At 40.1% G+C, this 15,688-nt stretch overlaps 1 protein-coding gene across 5 annotated transcripts in view; it reads left to right on the forward strand.

Moving 5' to 3' along the window:
* The first annotated feature begins 3,779 nt into the window (after nt 1-3,779).
* The window catches only part of CEP295 (centrosomal protein 295), a 56,195-nt gene continuing 44,286 nt past the window's right edge, over nt 3,780-15,688 (forward strand). The window contains exons 1-3 of one of the 5 annotated variants that reach the window (XM_086678566.1): nt 3,780-3,912; nt 8,367-8,494; nt 9,542-9,742. In XM_086678566.1, coding sequence (XP_086534692.1) covers nt 8,387-8,494; nt 9,542-9,742 — 309 coding nt within the window. In that variant the 5' untranslated portion in view covers nt 3,780-3,912; nt 8,367-8,386. Of the gene's footprint in view, nt 3,913-3,956; nt 3,981-8,366; nt 8,495-9,541; nt 9,743-12,416; nt 12,512-15,688 lie in introns of those variants that run through there. The other 4 variants (XM_086678573.1, XM_086678567.1, XR_015241161.1 and 1 more) reach the window with 4 other exon arrangements.

Consider the following 15,688-nt stretch of genomic DNA (forward strand, 5'->3'; position numbering starts at 1 on the left):
TGCCCAGATGTTGTTTGTCCATGAGAACTTAAATATAAATCTACAGGGGCACCTGGGTGGCTCAGTCAGTTAAGTGTCCGACTCTTGATCTCAGCTCAGGTCTTGATCTCAGGGTCGTGAGTTCAGCCCGCATTGGGCTCTACACTGGGTGTGAAGCCTACTTTTAAAAAATAAAATCAGGGGCTCCTGAGAGGCTCAGTAAGTTAAGCGCCCAACTTCAGCTCAGGTCATGATCTCACAGCTCGGGGGTTCGAGCCCTGCATCAGCCTCTGCATGGACAGCTCAGAGCTTAGACACTACTTTGGATTCTGTCTCCCTCTGTCTGCCCCTCCCCCGCTCGTTCACTCTCTTTCAAAAAGAAATAAACTATAAATAAATAAATAAATAAATAAATAAATAAATAAATCTATCTACAGGCTCTTTCAATTTGCATAAAAGGGGGTGGATTTAATAGCTCCTATCAGTAAACTAGAGAATGAACTGTGTCCAGGAACTTGAACATTCAGGATTCTCTGTGTTTGAGATGAATGTCAGTCTCATTCTTTCAACTACCACATGTTAGGAACCTCGCTGGAGAAGCTCCAGTGTCATATTATTTTTGTTTTTTAAGTTTTTTATGTTTTATTTTTTATATTTGAGAGAGAGACCGAGAGACAGAGAGCGAGTAGGGAAGGGGCAGAGAGACTGAGACAGAATCGGAAGCAGGCTCCCGGCTCTGAGCTGTCAGCACAGAGCCCAACACGGGGCTTGAACTCACAAACCGTGAGATCATGACCCGAGCCGAAGTTGGACGCTTAATCGACTGAGCCACCCAGGCGCCCCATCCGGTTTCATATTCTAAGATTAGCCCAGAGAGGAAAAAATTCATCCCATCTGGCTCCAGTAAGAAAAATTCCTGTGAAAGATTCTGATTGGCCTGATTGAGGTCATGTTCTCATCCTTTCATCAATCCCAGTGGCAAGGGGCAGAGAGGACTGTAATTTGCCCAATCTGGGTCACTTGTCTCCCCCTGTGGCCTGGAGGGGTGGATATATACCAGAGGAGGAGAGAAAGTTGCTAGACAAAATGTAAAATAGCTGTTATATTACGTAAATGGGGATACCTCTTTGGAGTGTGCAAAATGCTCTCATGATTCCTGCCTTTTGAGTCTCACAACCAGCCTACAAAGAGGGCACGCCGAGTATTACTTAAAAAAAAAAAAATGGTGATGAATGGCATTAATTCTTTATCACTCTCTCCATTGAGAGACAGGGTTCACTTCTCTTCTCTTGAATCTGGGCTTGCCCTGTGATATTTAATAAAATACGGCTGAACTTGCCATAACTACTTATCAGTTTTGTCTTTAAAAGGCCCTGCACGCTCCACTTTCTTTCTCTGGGAATACTCACACTTACGATGCTCCCTTTTAAACTCTGCTAGTAAGAGGTCAACACACAGAGAATGGCCACAAAGAGTCATACCATTCACCAGATCCAGCTGAGCCTTCCACTGACAGCCAGAGTCAACTGCCAGCCATAAAGAGTGAGCCATTGTGGGCACTCTAGGGTGGTTTGGCTGGCAACAACAGAGAACCAAAACAGAAACTAGGGCTCATTGGCTTCGTGTCCTACAGTTAGAAAGTCTCAGAGTTGTAATGCTAAACCAGATGCTCTGACTCTAAGCCCACTGGGCTTTCTTTGATTCCTAACTGCCTTCTATTGAAAACAGAACAAGCCTTAATTTAAAATCTCCGATTGCAGAATTTCTGCCCAGGATGCAGGTTGGGGAAGTGAAGCATATAATTCACTCAGCAAGCATTTAAGAAGATGTATGTGGCCAGCAACTGAACAAAATGCACTACTGGTTCTTGAGGAACTCAGAGTCTAATCAATAGAGAGGCCTATTGACAGCTCATTTCAATAAGAACTGGTAAGTGCTATGATGGGAAATGTACAGAGTACTTTTGAAAAACATGGCGGGCACTAAACCTACCCAACAGCATGGAATAATGGGCACATCTTTTTTTGGGTGTAAGAGGGTATCTCTGAGTCTATGTTGAGAATGTTGAAGAATATGTTTAGAATGAAGCAATTATTCATCAAGATAACTATGACAGGAAATGGAAAGGGAGGAAAAATTCTAGTATTTAGGATAAGGACATGAATTCTAGTCCTGGTTTCACCCTCCACGTACATGTGCTTTTGGCCAAGTCACTGAATTTCCCCTTCACTTAGCTTCCTTATTTGCAAAGCTGAGGTGGGATCACACTATTTATTCTTTGTGTCCTTGGACAGTTTGTTTCTCTAACTCCCTTTAAGTTTTGATGTTCCTCAGAGTTTGGTCCTTAGTTCATTGTTCTTCTCACTCTGCAAACCCTCGCCAAGTGATCTCATCCTCTGGCTATCACTCTGCTCTGGTTGTCACTCATATGGAAATGAACCCCAAGTCTGTATGCTAGCCCAGCTCTGTGGGCTATCTACCTCTGTAGTCATCCACTATTGCCCATCACTAAATGTTCCACAGGCAAGTAAAGTTCAATGCGTCCAGAGCTGAGCTCATCTCCTTGCCCACTTTAACTGACTCCCACTTCTGATTTCTCCCTTGGTTGGTGGCACCACCTATGAGATTAATTTCACTCTCAACTTTCCCCCCAACCTCACCCATAGTCCTTTGTCAGTACTAATTTTGCCTCCGAAATATTTCTACAATTCATTCCTTTGTCTAGATATCCCATAAAAAGCTCAGATTCAAAATATTCAAAACTGAACTCATTGATTCCCCCTCAAATCTGCTTCTTTTCCTGAGTTCTAGCAGGATGTTATCCTTATCCACTCACTGTATGTTGCCAAACATACATAGAACTTAGGCATCATGGTTGATTTCTCCCTCCCTTTGCTTTCCATAACCAGGTAACCACCAATTTCTGATGTTTGGCCTCGTTTGCTTCTTAAATCTACTCATTTCTCTGCATTCTCATTATGATCATCTTTCACTTCCTGTAGTAGTATCGTAAATTGATAGTTTTCAGCCTTCAGTCCCTTTGGCCTCTTCTGCACAATGATGCTGAATCTGATCATGGCAGCAACTTCCCTCTTCCCCACTCTCCATTTTCTAATTGTTTGATTTTTCGTGTTTTAACTTCAGGCTACAAAATCTAGGAGAGGGGCCATAATCCGTTTACCCTGGTCTCCCCTGCACCTACCACACTGTACCCGGCACATAATAGTCGCTCAATAAATACGAACCTGGACCACATCCCTTTTCTGATTACAGGTTATTTATAGTGAGTAAATTTGTAACATGTTCTACATGTATCGGACCTTTGGAGGCACAGAGTGTCATGATACGGTTCAGCGTTGTACAAACTGGAGGCCTTGAAGGAACGCTGTGAGACACTGCAGCATAATGTACCGAATGAATTGTGTAGGCAGTGCACAAAAGGATATATATCCCAAGCCATCTTCATAACAGGGCTTAAAACTAAAGTCCCCTCAACGCTCTGGGCAAATATTTTCCCCTTACTGGACCTCTGCCTCCTGATCTATAACATGAGCGCATTGAGAGAAAGGCAGCAACCTTCAAACCCGCGGCAGGTATGAGGAATAATGGGCCGATCCATAGGGTTTGACGCGGGCGCGGGCGCGGGCGCGGGCGCGGGCGCGGGCGCGGGCGCGGGCGCGGGCGCGGGCGCGGGCGCGGGCGCGGGCTTTTCCGGCTTGGCAGTCCCGGCTGTCCTCGGGGGAGGCGGGACTAGGCCGATTCCCGCGGCTTGGCCCAGCCATTGGCGGGCTGTTTGAATGACGGAAGTGACGGGAGGTCGACGATGGCTGCCCCGCAGGCGCACAAACGGCTGTTGGGAAGCTGGTGGGCCCCTGGCGCCGGGGCCTTTTCTGTCTGAGCTGTGATTCCTGACCCCGGGTTTCTGGTTCACGGGTGAGTGACGGACGCGCCTGCTTCCCGCGGCCCGGCCGTGCAGAACTCCTTAAGTCCCGGAACTCGAGGTGTTGCTCCTCCGGAAGGGGATACCTTGAAGGCCCCGGGCCCTGCCTGGGGTCGGGCTGGCGGCGGTGAGGAGTGGGGGGACTGGAGGTGCGTCCGGACGCAGACCCGCTGCTTGCTGCGAGAGGCTGCTCCCGGACCGTAGGCGCGTGTGGCCTTGCGCCCCCTCCCGGGGTGCTGTCGCGCGAGGTCCTTGGGCTTGCGAATCGGGGGCAGCCGGGAAGGCCTCCGCGGTTGCTGCTGTAAACGAAACGCTTTTCGGTGCGTCCTGCCCTCCCTTCCCGCGTGTCAATCTTGGGCTTGGCCTGAAACCTTGTACCCGTTTAAGAACACTGCCTGGAATTGTTTCTTGCAGACAGCGTGCTCTATTTTGGTGTCTCTCACCTTTAATTTCTCAGGTAGTACGTCCGGCCGCAAGCTGAGCTTTTAAAACAGTGGGGGAATGTTTGAGTCTTTAATACTAAAACAGGATTGGCAGTTTCACATTCATTAAGTCACGTAATCATCAGAACAACCTTTTGGGGTAGATGATGTGATTTCCAATATAGTTTAAGAAAACGAGACCAAAGTAACGTAAGTGACTTGGCCAGTGTCTTCTTGCAGTAAGTGGCCATGATGAGTCTTGAACGCAAATCTTCTAGGGCTTGTATTTTGTGACTACAGTATGTGCCATTTAATCCTCGGGACAAATTCTTAAAAGATAAATTAGTATCATCTCTGTTATTGGATGGTATTAATACGCAGAATTTAAAAATCCATATTGATAGGAATAAATGATTTAATGAATAAGAGAAGGAGCAGGGGAAACTTCCGTACAGTAGGATTGCGATTGGTAAGTGTAGGAGGAAGAATGGAAATAGAAAATGCTTTTTGGCAAACGTCACAGTTAATGTTTCAAACAGTCATCAGCGGTTACTCAGGAGCAAACGTATAGTAAGGAACATGATACTTACATACATAGCCTCAACTGTCTCTCCACCAGATACTTAACAAAGGAGAAGCGGAGAGACCTGGTAGACACCACCCAACCAAGTGATCAAAATTAACATCAGCAGCTGGCAGTAAGACGTGTTAACACAATTTAATACACTGAGAAAGGTCGCATCATCACTTCTGCGGTGTTCTTGCCAAAAATGCATACTCTTAGTGCAACTACAAGGAAAGATTAAGTAAATCCATATCGAGGGACGTTCTACAAAATAACTGACCAGTAGTTTAAAAAAAAAAAAAAATCAAGAGGTTGAAAAGAAAGGCACAGACTGAGGAACTGTCCCAGATTAGAGGAGTCAAAGGAGGCATTACGATTTCAGCAGTGGTGAAAATGTAGTTCACAGACCTTCAGCTCCCGTATTCTGAATTCATTTGCATGGCTGCTTCTGGCCAGTGGCTGAACATGGCATGGACATTAAGGCAGGCCTATTCCTGAGACACAGGGACTTTCGCTTAAGAACTCCTCAGAGGTCTTACTGAATCAGTCTCTTTAGACTGCATGGCAGTCATCTGCCCAAATTTCCCTTTCTCCATTAATTGTCAGATTTGCATGGAAGTCTGTCTGAAGTGCTCCCAGCTTTTACTGGCTCCCTCCCATTTTACCTCACACAGGCATCTCCTAACAAAATCTTTGTGGGTTTAATCCTGTCTTGTCCTCTGCTTCTTGGAGGATCCAGAGATATACAACTGTTGAAAGCAATGGGTTGTCCTTGAATTGGGTCCTGGTTCAAAAAATGGACATTAGTGGAGTACTTGACAAAATTTGAATAAGGTCTGTAGATTAGTTAAAAGTATTGTGCGAATGTTAATTTCTTGGTTTCGGTCGTTGTGTTGTGACTGACACTTAGAGGAGCTGGGGAAAGAGTACAGTATACGGGAATTCTAAGTCTGAAATTACTTACAAATAAGTTAAAAAATTAAGAAAATTATATGCAAGAGAAAAGTCACTCTATCACATCTAAGGAGGTAAAAGTAACCTATGTTTTCCTATGCTCCTGAAGCAAATAAGATGAGAAATACTCAAAGCAATCTGAAAAAATAGTGTCACCCCCCCCCCCCCCGTCTTTTGAGGTTTAACTTAGAATAAAGTATAACCATCCAAGTGTAACATGTGAGGAATTTTTACATATGTATACACCTGTGTCATCATTATACAGATCAAAATACAGATCATTTCTAGCACCCTTGCAGGCTCCTTTGTGTCCCATCCTAGTCATTAACCTACAGAAAGATGACCCCTATTTTAACCTCTCTAATCATAGATTGGTCTTGCTTGTTTTTGAGTTTCATATAAATGGAATTTTGTAGTGTGTTCTCTTTTTTGTCTTTTTTCCCTTGATACATTGTGAGATTTATCAGGTTTGTATATGAATTTTCAGAGACCTTCAGAAAAATTGTGAGGACTGAATTTAATCTTGCTCATTTTTTCTTTGTTTAGTACTTCCTTGTTCATCAGTCCCCACTCACAAAAAGTACTGGTTTAAGCCAAAATTTCCTCATTCCACATGTTTTAGCATGTCAGAAAGTTAGGAGCCATATGGAATAAGGAAACCAGATTCTTCCTTTGGATCTGCCAACAGATCCTGTCGCTTAGGTCAAGTCCTTTAACCCAAAAGGCTTTTTGATTCTTCATTTGTAAAATGAGGAAGACAGGGTCGCCTGGGTGGCTTAGTTGGTTAAGCATCTTTAAGCGGTGGACTCTTGGGGTGCCTCAGTCGGTTACGCCTCTGACTCCTGCTCAGGTCATGATCTCACGGTTCATGAGTTCGAACCCCGCATTGGGCTCTGTGCTGACAACTCAGCCTGAAGCCTGCTTCAGATTCTGTGTCTCCCTCTCTCTCTGCCCCTACCCCACTTGCACTCTCTGTCTCTGTCTCTCTCCCTCTCTCTCAAAAATAAACAAACATTTAAGGGGCCGACTCTTGATTTTAGCTCAGGTCATGATCTTATGAGATCAAGACCCCTGCATCAGGCTCTGCACTGACATCGCAGAGCCTGCTTGGGATTCTCTCACGCTCTCTCTCTCTCTGCCCCTCCCCTGCTTGCAAAAAAAAAAAAAAATGAGGGAGGGGCGCCTGGGTGGCACAGTCGGTTAAGCGTCCGACTTCAGCCAGGTCACGATCTCGCGGTCCGTGAGTTCGAGCCCCGTGTCGGGCTCCGGGCTGATGGCTCGGAGCCTGGAGCCTGTTTCTGATTCTGTGTCTCCCTCTCTCTCTGCCCCTCCTCCATTCATGCTCTGTCTCTCTCTGTCCCAAAAAAAAAAAAAAAGTTGAAAAAAAAAATGAGGGAGACAGCACTTCACCTACTGTTATCAAGGCCCTGTTATCAAGGCCCTGTGAATATCAGATAAATGGGATGCATTGGAAAAGATTTTCAAATGCAAGCCGTTATTTCTTTTTGGACTCAGAGTCCTATTAGATAACTTTAAATCCTCCTAGCCCAAAACAATATCCATCCATAGCATGTGCAATACTGCCTGGTAGTTATTTGTTAAATTAGTTTGAATATTAAAATAAAACGATAACCTCTGTCCTTCAGTTGTTAGGAATCTAGCTAGAAAGGGCACACTGTAATAGATGAAAAACTAGAGGAAGGTAATACCAAGACAACATTAGATTGGTCCCCATGTGAATGTAAAGGTAATATTCATCATAGGTGAGCAAGTCAGGAATGGGGTGGTGGGTGGGTAAGGCAAAAATTGATAGAGTCTCATGAAGAAGTGGGTCATAAGCTAACTTCCGAAAGCTCTGAGTATCCATGTTATAACCTAGGGTGGAGAGTGACAACACCTGGTCAACGGCATTAGAAGAGTAGATCTGAGAATCTAAACACCTGACTCATCCAAACAACAGAATTATTCTCAGAAAATTTTTAAATGGTTGTTGATTTTTAAAAAAAATCACACCATAGTAATTATTAAAGAATTGTTGAAGGTTGATGTGATTCCATATGATACAGTGACACTTGGCGAACAAGTTATACACAGCAGACTGAGAGTTGAATCTAGGGAGCAGGAGCCTTTTACAATTACAGCAGTCTTGCTGGTTATGAACAAGTTATCAGCGTTCTCGAGTGTAACATTGTAATTGTGAAAACATTTATGCTAACACATTTTTTTAAGTCTTTGTGCTTTTTTTACATTTAAGCTAGGTAAACTCTGTAAATCTTGATCAGAAGTCAGGTTCCAGATACTCTAGATAAACACACTGCTGTAATGGGGGAAAACGTTTCCAAGTAAATGCTACTTGTAAATATAAATCGACTTAGTCTATCTAAATTTTTTTTCATATGTATATAGTCCTTTAAATATGAACTGTTAAATACATTTTAAAAATTGTTCTAATCTTTGCTACCCTATTTTAATAGACATTTTTTTTCTTTTCTTTTTTTAAATTCAGAATCTCTAAAGTACCCAGAAATGAAAAGAAAGGTAGGGAATGCTGGCAAGCTGAGATTGAGTCCTAATGAGGAAGCTTTCATTTTAAAGGAAGATTATGAAAGAAGACGAAAACTAAGACTGCTGCAGGTAAGATTCATTTAGAACAATGTTTCAAATTCTTTGTCTTCCCCAAATTATTAGTGGGTTTATAGTAGAGAGTTCTAAATGTTGCATTTAAAGCCCTTTTCTGGGGTGCCTGGGTGGCTCAGTCAATTGAGCATCTGATTTTGGCTCAGGTCATGACCTCACAGTTTGTGGGTTTGAGCCCCGTGTTGGACTCTGTTGACAGGTCAGAGCCTGGAGCTGCTTCGGATTCTTTGTCTCCCTTTTTCTCTGCCCCTCCCCTGCTTGCGCTCTGTCTCCATCTCTCTCTCAAAAATGAATAAACATTAAAAACATTTTAAAAAATAAAGCCCTTTTCTGGCTGTACAAGAGCCCTGGTTCTTGTGTATTAACTAGTTTTGGAAAATTCGAAAAATAGGCTGTAATAGTAAACAGATGAAGAAGAGTTTGAGCTTAGGGATTATTTGACTTGATAATTATTTGAAAATCGTTCTTTAAACATTTTTTAAATTATGTGTTACTGATGAGGATTCAAGTAGGAAGATTAGAATGGCTTTGAAGACTTACTGGAAAGATTATTAGCTGCTGCAACAGACTGATTAAGAAGTTGTAGATTATTCTTTTCTAGAGGTCTTCTCAGAGTAAGATATTTAAGTCCTCGTGAAGCGTGTTGTAGGTGCCATTCTGTCTAGAATTGGGGATGATGTACCACAAACATGGACTTCTCATCCAGCTCTGTCTGTATTCACCTGGGCTGGAAATTTTGTTGATCATCCTTACCTTTTTAACCTCTTATAGGTTATTAAAATGACCATGGTAATCCTGTTAGTGCTTAGATTGGAGAGGAGAAGATAGTAGCTAATGAGTTAGAACTTTAGAAGTAGTCTTGAGGGTTTAACTTCTTACATCACTTGGATTTTCTGCTTTCCGTAGGCCTTACCTAATATATGGATATTCAGGAAAATTGATATACCTGAGGAGAATTCATTTAAGTTCCTATTTCCAAGTGGCTTTTCAGAAAACTTGAAGTAAGCCTCTTTTCATATAATCTGTTAAATATGCATTCTTTAGGTTCGAGAACAAGAAAGGGATATCGCCTTTCAGATAAGAGAAGATATAAAACACAGGAGAAATCAGCAATTAGCCCGTTTGGCAGAGGAACTAAGGACAGAATGGAAAGAATCACAAACTCAGAAAATAAAGACCTTGGAAAAACTGTATTTGGCAAGTTTAAGAAATATGGGAGAGGGACACCAACAAGCCAAAGAAAATGTAAGTGAACACTTACTGACCGCCTGTCTGGTAGTAGTGGTTAGAAGTAAGTTACAGTTATTCAGTGTTGTCTGGTATGAATGTTTGCACGTATAGAATTTATTTGGGGCAGCCTAAACTTATGTTTTCTACGGTCTTTTTTTTTCTTTATTTAAAGTGGTTGACATACAATATTTTATTAGTTTCAGGTGTACAACATTGTGGTTCAACAATTACCTTATGGGTGCTCACCCTGATAAGGGTAGTTACCGTCTGTCGCCTACAGAGTTATCGCGATAGTGTTGATTATATTCTCTATGATGTATTTTTTCATTCCTATGACTTGTTCTATAGTGACAAGTTTGTACCTCTTAATCCCCTTCACCTATTTCACCCATCCCCCACCTACTCACCTCTGGCAACCACCAGTTCTCTATATTGATTAGTCGGTTTCTTATTTTTTTGTTTGTTCATTTGTTTTGTTTTTTTAGATTTCACATACAAGTGAAATCATAAGGTATTTGTCTTTCTCTGTCTGAATTATTTTACTTAGCACATTACCCGTAGGCTTTCCATGCTGTTAGAAATGGCAAGATCTCTTTTTCTTTTTTTTTTATGACAGATATTCCATTGTATATATACATACACTATAGTTTCTTTATCCACTTATCTGTCAGTGGACACTTAGGCTACTTCTGTATCTTGGCTATTATAATAAATCTGCAGTAAACATAGGGGTACATATATCTTTTCAAATTGGTGTTTTCATTTTCTTTGGGTAAATACCCAGCAGTAGAATTACTGGTATTTTTTATTTTTAATTTTTTGAAGAATCTCCCTGCTGTTTCCACAGTGACTGCACCAATTTACGTTTCCACCAACAGTGCGCAAGGATTCTCTTTTCTCTATATCCTCACCAGCACTTGTTATTTCTTTTTGATACTTGCCATTCTGACAGGTGTCAGGTGATACCTCATTGTGCTTTTGATTTGCATTTCTTTAATTAGTGATGTGGAGCATCTTTTTGTGTGTCTGTTGGCCAGCCATGTGTCTTCTTTGGAAAACTGTCTAAGTCCTCTGCATATTTTTAAATTGGATTATTTGATTTTTGTTGTTTTGGGTTGTATGAGTACCTTATATAGTTGAGATTAATGCCTTATCTGATACATCATTTATCGGTATCTTCTCCCATTTAGTAGATTACCTTTTCGGTTTTTGATGGTTTCCTTCACTGTGAAAAAGCTTTTTAGTTTGATGTAGTCCAGTTGCTTATTTTTGCTTTTGTTTTCCTTGCCTAAGGAAACATATCCAGCAAAATAATGCTGAGGCGGATTTCCAAGAGATTACTACTTATGTTTTCTTTTAGGAATTTAATGGTTTCAGGTCTTACATTTAGGTCTTTAATCCATTTGGGGTTAATTTTTGTATCTGGTGCAAGAAAGTGGTCCCGTTTTAATCTTTTGCATGTGGCAGTCCAATTTCCAACACTATTGAAGAGACTGTCTTTTCTCCATTGTATATTCTTGTTTACTTTGTCACAGATTAATTGACCATATAAACATGGGTTTATTTCTGTGTTCTGTATTCTGTTCCATTGATCTGTGTGTGTGTGTTTGTGTCACTACCATACTGTATTGATTACTATAGTTTTGTAATACAGTTTGAAATCAGCAAGTGTGATGCTTCCAGGTTTCTTCTTCTTTCTTAAGATTGCTTTGGCTATTTGGAGTCTTTGTGATTCTGTACAAATTTTAGAATTATTTGTTCTAGTTCTGTGGAAAATATTGTTGGTATTTTGATAGGGATTGCATTGACTCTGTAGATTGCTTTGGGTAGTTTGGACATTTTAACAATATTAATTTTTCCAGTTCTTGAACATTGTATACCTTTCCATTTATTTGTGTCATCTTCAGTTTCTTTCATTGGTGTTTTATAATTTTCAGAGTATAATTCTCTTCACGCCTTGATTACATTTATTCCTGGGTATTTTATTCTTTGTGATATAATTGTAAATGGGATTGTTTTCCTAATTTCTTTTTGTCCTACTTTGTTAGTAAGGTACAGAAATGCAACAGAATTGTGTATATTAATTGTGTATCCTGCAGCTTTACTGATTTCATTTATTTTAATAGTTTTTTGGTGGAGTCTTTAGGGTTTTCTATATGTAAAATCATGTCATCTGCAAATACTGACAGTTTACCTGTTCCTTTCCAGTTTGGATGCCTTTTATCTCTTGTGTGATTTCTGTGGCTAGGAATTCCAGTACTGTGTTGAATAAAAGAGTAGCCATCCTTGTTTCTGATCTTAGAGGAAGTGCTTTCAACTTTTCACCATGGAATATGATGTTAGTTGTGGGTTTCTCATAAATCGCCTTTTGTTATGTTGAGATATGTTCCCTGTGAACCCATTTTGTTGAGAGTTTTTGTCATGAATAGATGTTGAATTTTGTCAAATGCTTTTCCTACATCTGTTGAAATTGATCATATGGTTTTTATTCTTCATTTTGTTAATGTGCTGTATTATAGTAATTGAGTTGTACTTTTTGAACATCCTTCATTCCTGGTATAAGTCCTGTTTGATCATGGTAAATAATTCTTTTAATGTATTGTTGAATTCAATTTGCTGATATTTTGTTGAGGATTTTTGCATCTATGTTGATGAGGGATTTTGGCCTATGATTTTTCTTTTCCTGTAGCTTCTATCTGGTTGTGGTACAGGGTTATGCTGGCCTTATAGAATGCATTTGGAAGCATTCCTCCCTCTTCTATTTTATGGAATAGTTTGAGAATGGTAAGTATTAATTCTTTTTTAAATGTTTGGTAGAAATTCACCAGAAGCCATCTAGTCCTGGACTTCTATTTTGGGGGAGCTTTTTTTTTTATTATTAATTCAACTTTAATGTTAGTAATCAGTCTGCTCATGTTTTCTCTTTCTTCCTGATTCAGTCTTGGAAGATTGTTTCTGGGAATTTATCCAATTTTTTCTAAGTTGTCCATTTTGTTGGTGTATAATTTTTCATAGTAGTCTTTTCTAATTCTTTGTTTTTCTGTGGTGTAAGTTGTCTTTCAGATTTTATTCACTTAAATGCTCTTTCTTTTTTCTTGATGAGTCTGGCTAAATGTTTCTCAATTCTGTTTATCTTTTCAAAGAACCAGCTTAGTTTCATTGATCTTTCTTTTTAATCTCTATTTCATTTATTTCCACTCTGATCTCTATGTCCTTATTTTTACTAACATTTGGCTTTGCTGCTTCTTGTTTTTTAGTTCCTTTAGGTATAAGATTGGTTATTTATTTGATATTTTTCTTGTTTCTTGAGAGAGGCCTGTATTGCTTTTAACTTCTGTCTTAGAACTGCTTTTGCTGCATCTCAGAATTTGTGTTTCCATTTTCATTTTTCTCTATTTTTTTATTTCCTCTTTGACTTTTTCATTGACCCATCTGTTGATTATCTTTAGTGTGGTTGTTTTTTTTTTTTTTTTCTTACCCCCAGTTTTTTTCTTGTAATTGATTTCTAGTTCCATACTGTTGTGGTCAGAAAGGTGCTTGATATGATTTCACTTCTTAAATTTAATGAGACATGTTTTGTGGCCTAACATGTGATCTATCCAGGTGGATGTTCCATATGAACTTGAAAAGAATGTGTATTCTGCATTGTTTTTTGTTTTTTGTTTTTTTTAGATAGAATGTTTTCTCTCTATATTTTAAGTCCATCTGTCTGGATGATCTATCTGTGTATGTAAGTGGCTGTTAATATTTATTTTATATATTTATATGTTCCTATGTTGGGTGCATATATATTTACAGTTGTTATAGCCTCTTTTCATTATGTAACGGCTTTCTTTGTTTCTTGGTATAGTCTTTGTTTTAAAGTCTGTTTGTCTGATAAAAGTATTGTTACCTGGCTTTTTTTCCCTTTTTCTTCCATTTGTATAGAATATCTTCTTCCAGCCTTAACTTTCAGTCTGTATGTGTCTTTAGATCTGAAGTGGGTCTCTTGTAGGCAGCATGTAAATGGGTCATAGTTTTTATCCATTCACCCCATGTCTTTTTTTTTATTATGTTTGTTTATTTTGAGAGCGCCTGAGCGGGGGAGGGGCAGAGAGAAAGGGAGACAATCTGAAGCAGGCTCCAGGCTCTGAGCTGTCATCACAGAGGGGCTCCAACCCGTAAGTTTTGAGGTCATGACCTGAGCCAAAGTCAGATGCTCAACTCACTGAGCCAGGCGCCCCAGCACCCCATGTCTTTTTGATTGGAACATTTAGTTCATTTACATTTAAAATAATTATTGACAGGTATGTGCTTATTGCCATTTTGTTATTTTCTGGTTGTTTTTTGTAGTTTTTCCTGTGTTCCTTTCTTCCTCTCTTGCTCTCTTTGTGTTTTGATGACTTTCTTTAGTGTTATGCTTGGATTTGTTTCTATTTTGTGTGTCTATTATAGGTTTTTGGGTTTTGGTTATGAGGTTCATATATAGTATTCTGTATATATAGCAGTCTATATTAAGTTGATGGTTGCTTAAGTTCAGACATTCTAAAAACACTAAATTTGTACTCCCCCTTTTACATTTTATGTGTGGTATAATATTTTACATTATTTCATGTGTCCCTTAACTAATTATTGTAGATATAATTGATTTTATTACTTTTATCCCGTAACCTTCATACTAGCTTTATAAGTGATCAACCAGTGGAATTTTTTCCTTTCATAGTTTTCTTGCTTCTAGTTATGGCTTTTTCTTTTCCACTTGAAGAAATCTCTCTAACATTTCTTGTAAGGCTGGTTTCAAGGTGATGATTTAATTGTTGATGTTTTAATTGTGTATCTTGGTGTGAGCCTCCTTGGTTTCATGTTGTTAGGTCCTCTGTGTGCTTCCTGGACCTGGAAGTCTGTTTACCTCCCTAGGTTAGGAAAGTTTTCAGCTATTGTTTGTTCAAATGTGTTTTTCTGTTCCCCTTTATTCTCCTCTGGGACCCCTGTAATGTGAATGCTATTATGCTTGAAGGTATCTTGGGTCCCTTAACCTATCCTCATTATTTTTATTATTATTCATTTTTATTTTTGCTGTTTAGCTTGGGTGCTTTCCGCTGCCCTTTTTTCCAGCCAACTGATTCATTCTTCCGCATCCTTTAATTTGCTGTTGATTCCCTCTAGTGTATTTTTCTTTTTCTTTTTAAGTTTATTTATTTATTTTTAGAGAGAGAGCATGAGTGCAGGAGAAGGGCAGAGAGAGGGAGAGACAGAATCCTAATCAGGCTCTGCGCTGTCAGCAAGGAGCCATGCACAGGGCTTAAACTCCCAAACTGTGAGATCATGACCTGAACCGAAATCATCTTCACCAACTGAGACACCCAGGTGCCCTGTGGTTGGTTCTTTTTTATATTTTCTATCTCTTTTTTTTTTTTTTTATTTTTTTTTTTCAACGTTTATTTATTTTTGGGACAGAGAGAGACAGAGTATGAACAGGGGAGGGGCAGAGAGAGAGGGAGACACAGAATCGGAAACAGGCTCCAGGCTCTGAGCCATCAGCCCAGAGCCTGACGCGGGGCTCGAACTCACGGACCGCGAGATCGTGACCTGGCTGAAGTCGGACGCTTAACTGACTGCGCCACCCAGGCGCCCCTCTATCTCTTTTTTAAGTTCTCACTGAATTCATCTACTCTTAAATTTGGTGAGCTTCCTCCTCACCATTACTTTGAACCCTTTACCAGCTATATTGCCTGTCTCCATTTTGTTTAGTTGTTTTTTTTTTTTCTTTCTGTGGTTTTGCCTTGTTCCTTTTATTTAGAACATATTTCTCCATCCCCTTCTTTTGTCTGACTTTCTGTGTTTGTTTCTGGGAGTTAGGTAGAACAATTCCCTCTCCTGGTCTTGAGGGAGTGGCCTTATGTAGGAATGTCCCCAGAGTAGACTGAGTGTGCCCAGCAGCTATTGCTGGCCAGCTGGAGCTGGTGTGGTCATAGCCCAGGG

This window comes from Puma concolor, chromosome D1, assembly GCF_028749965.1.
Source record: "Puma concolor isolate L17-30 chromosome D1, mPumCon1.1.hap2, whole genome shotgun sequence".
NCBI lineage: Eukaryota > Metazoa > Chordata > Mammalia > Carnivora > Felidae > Puma > Puma concolor.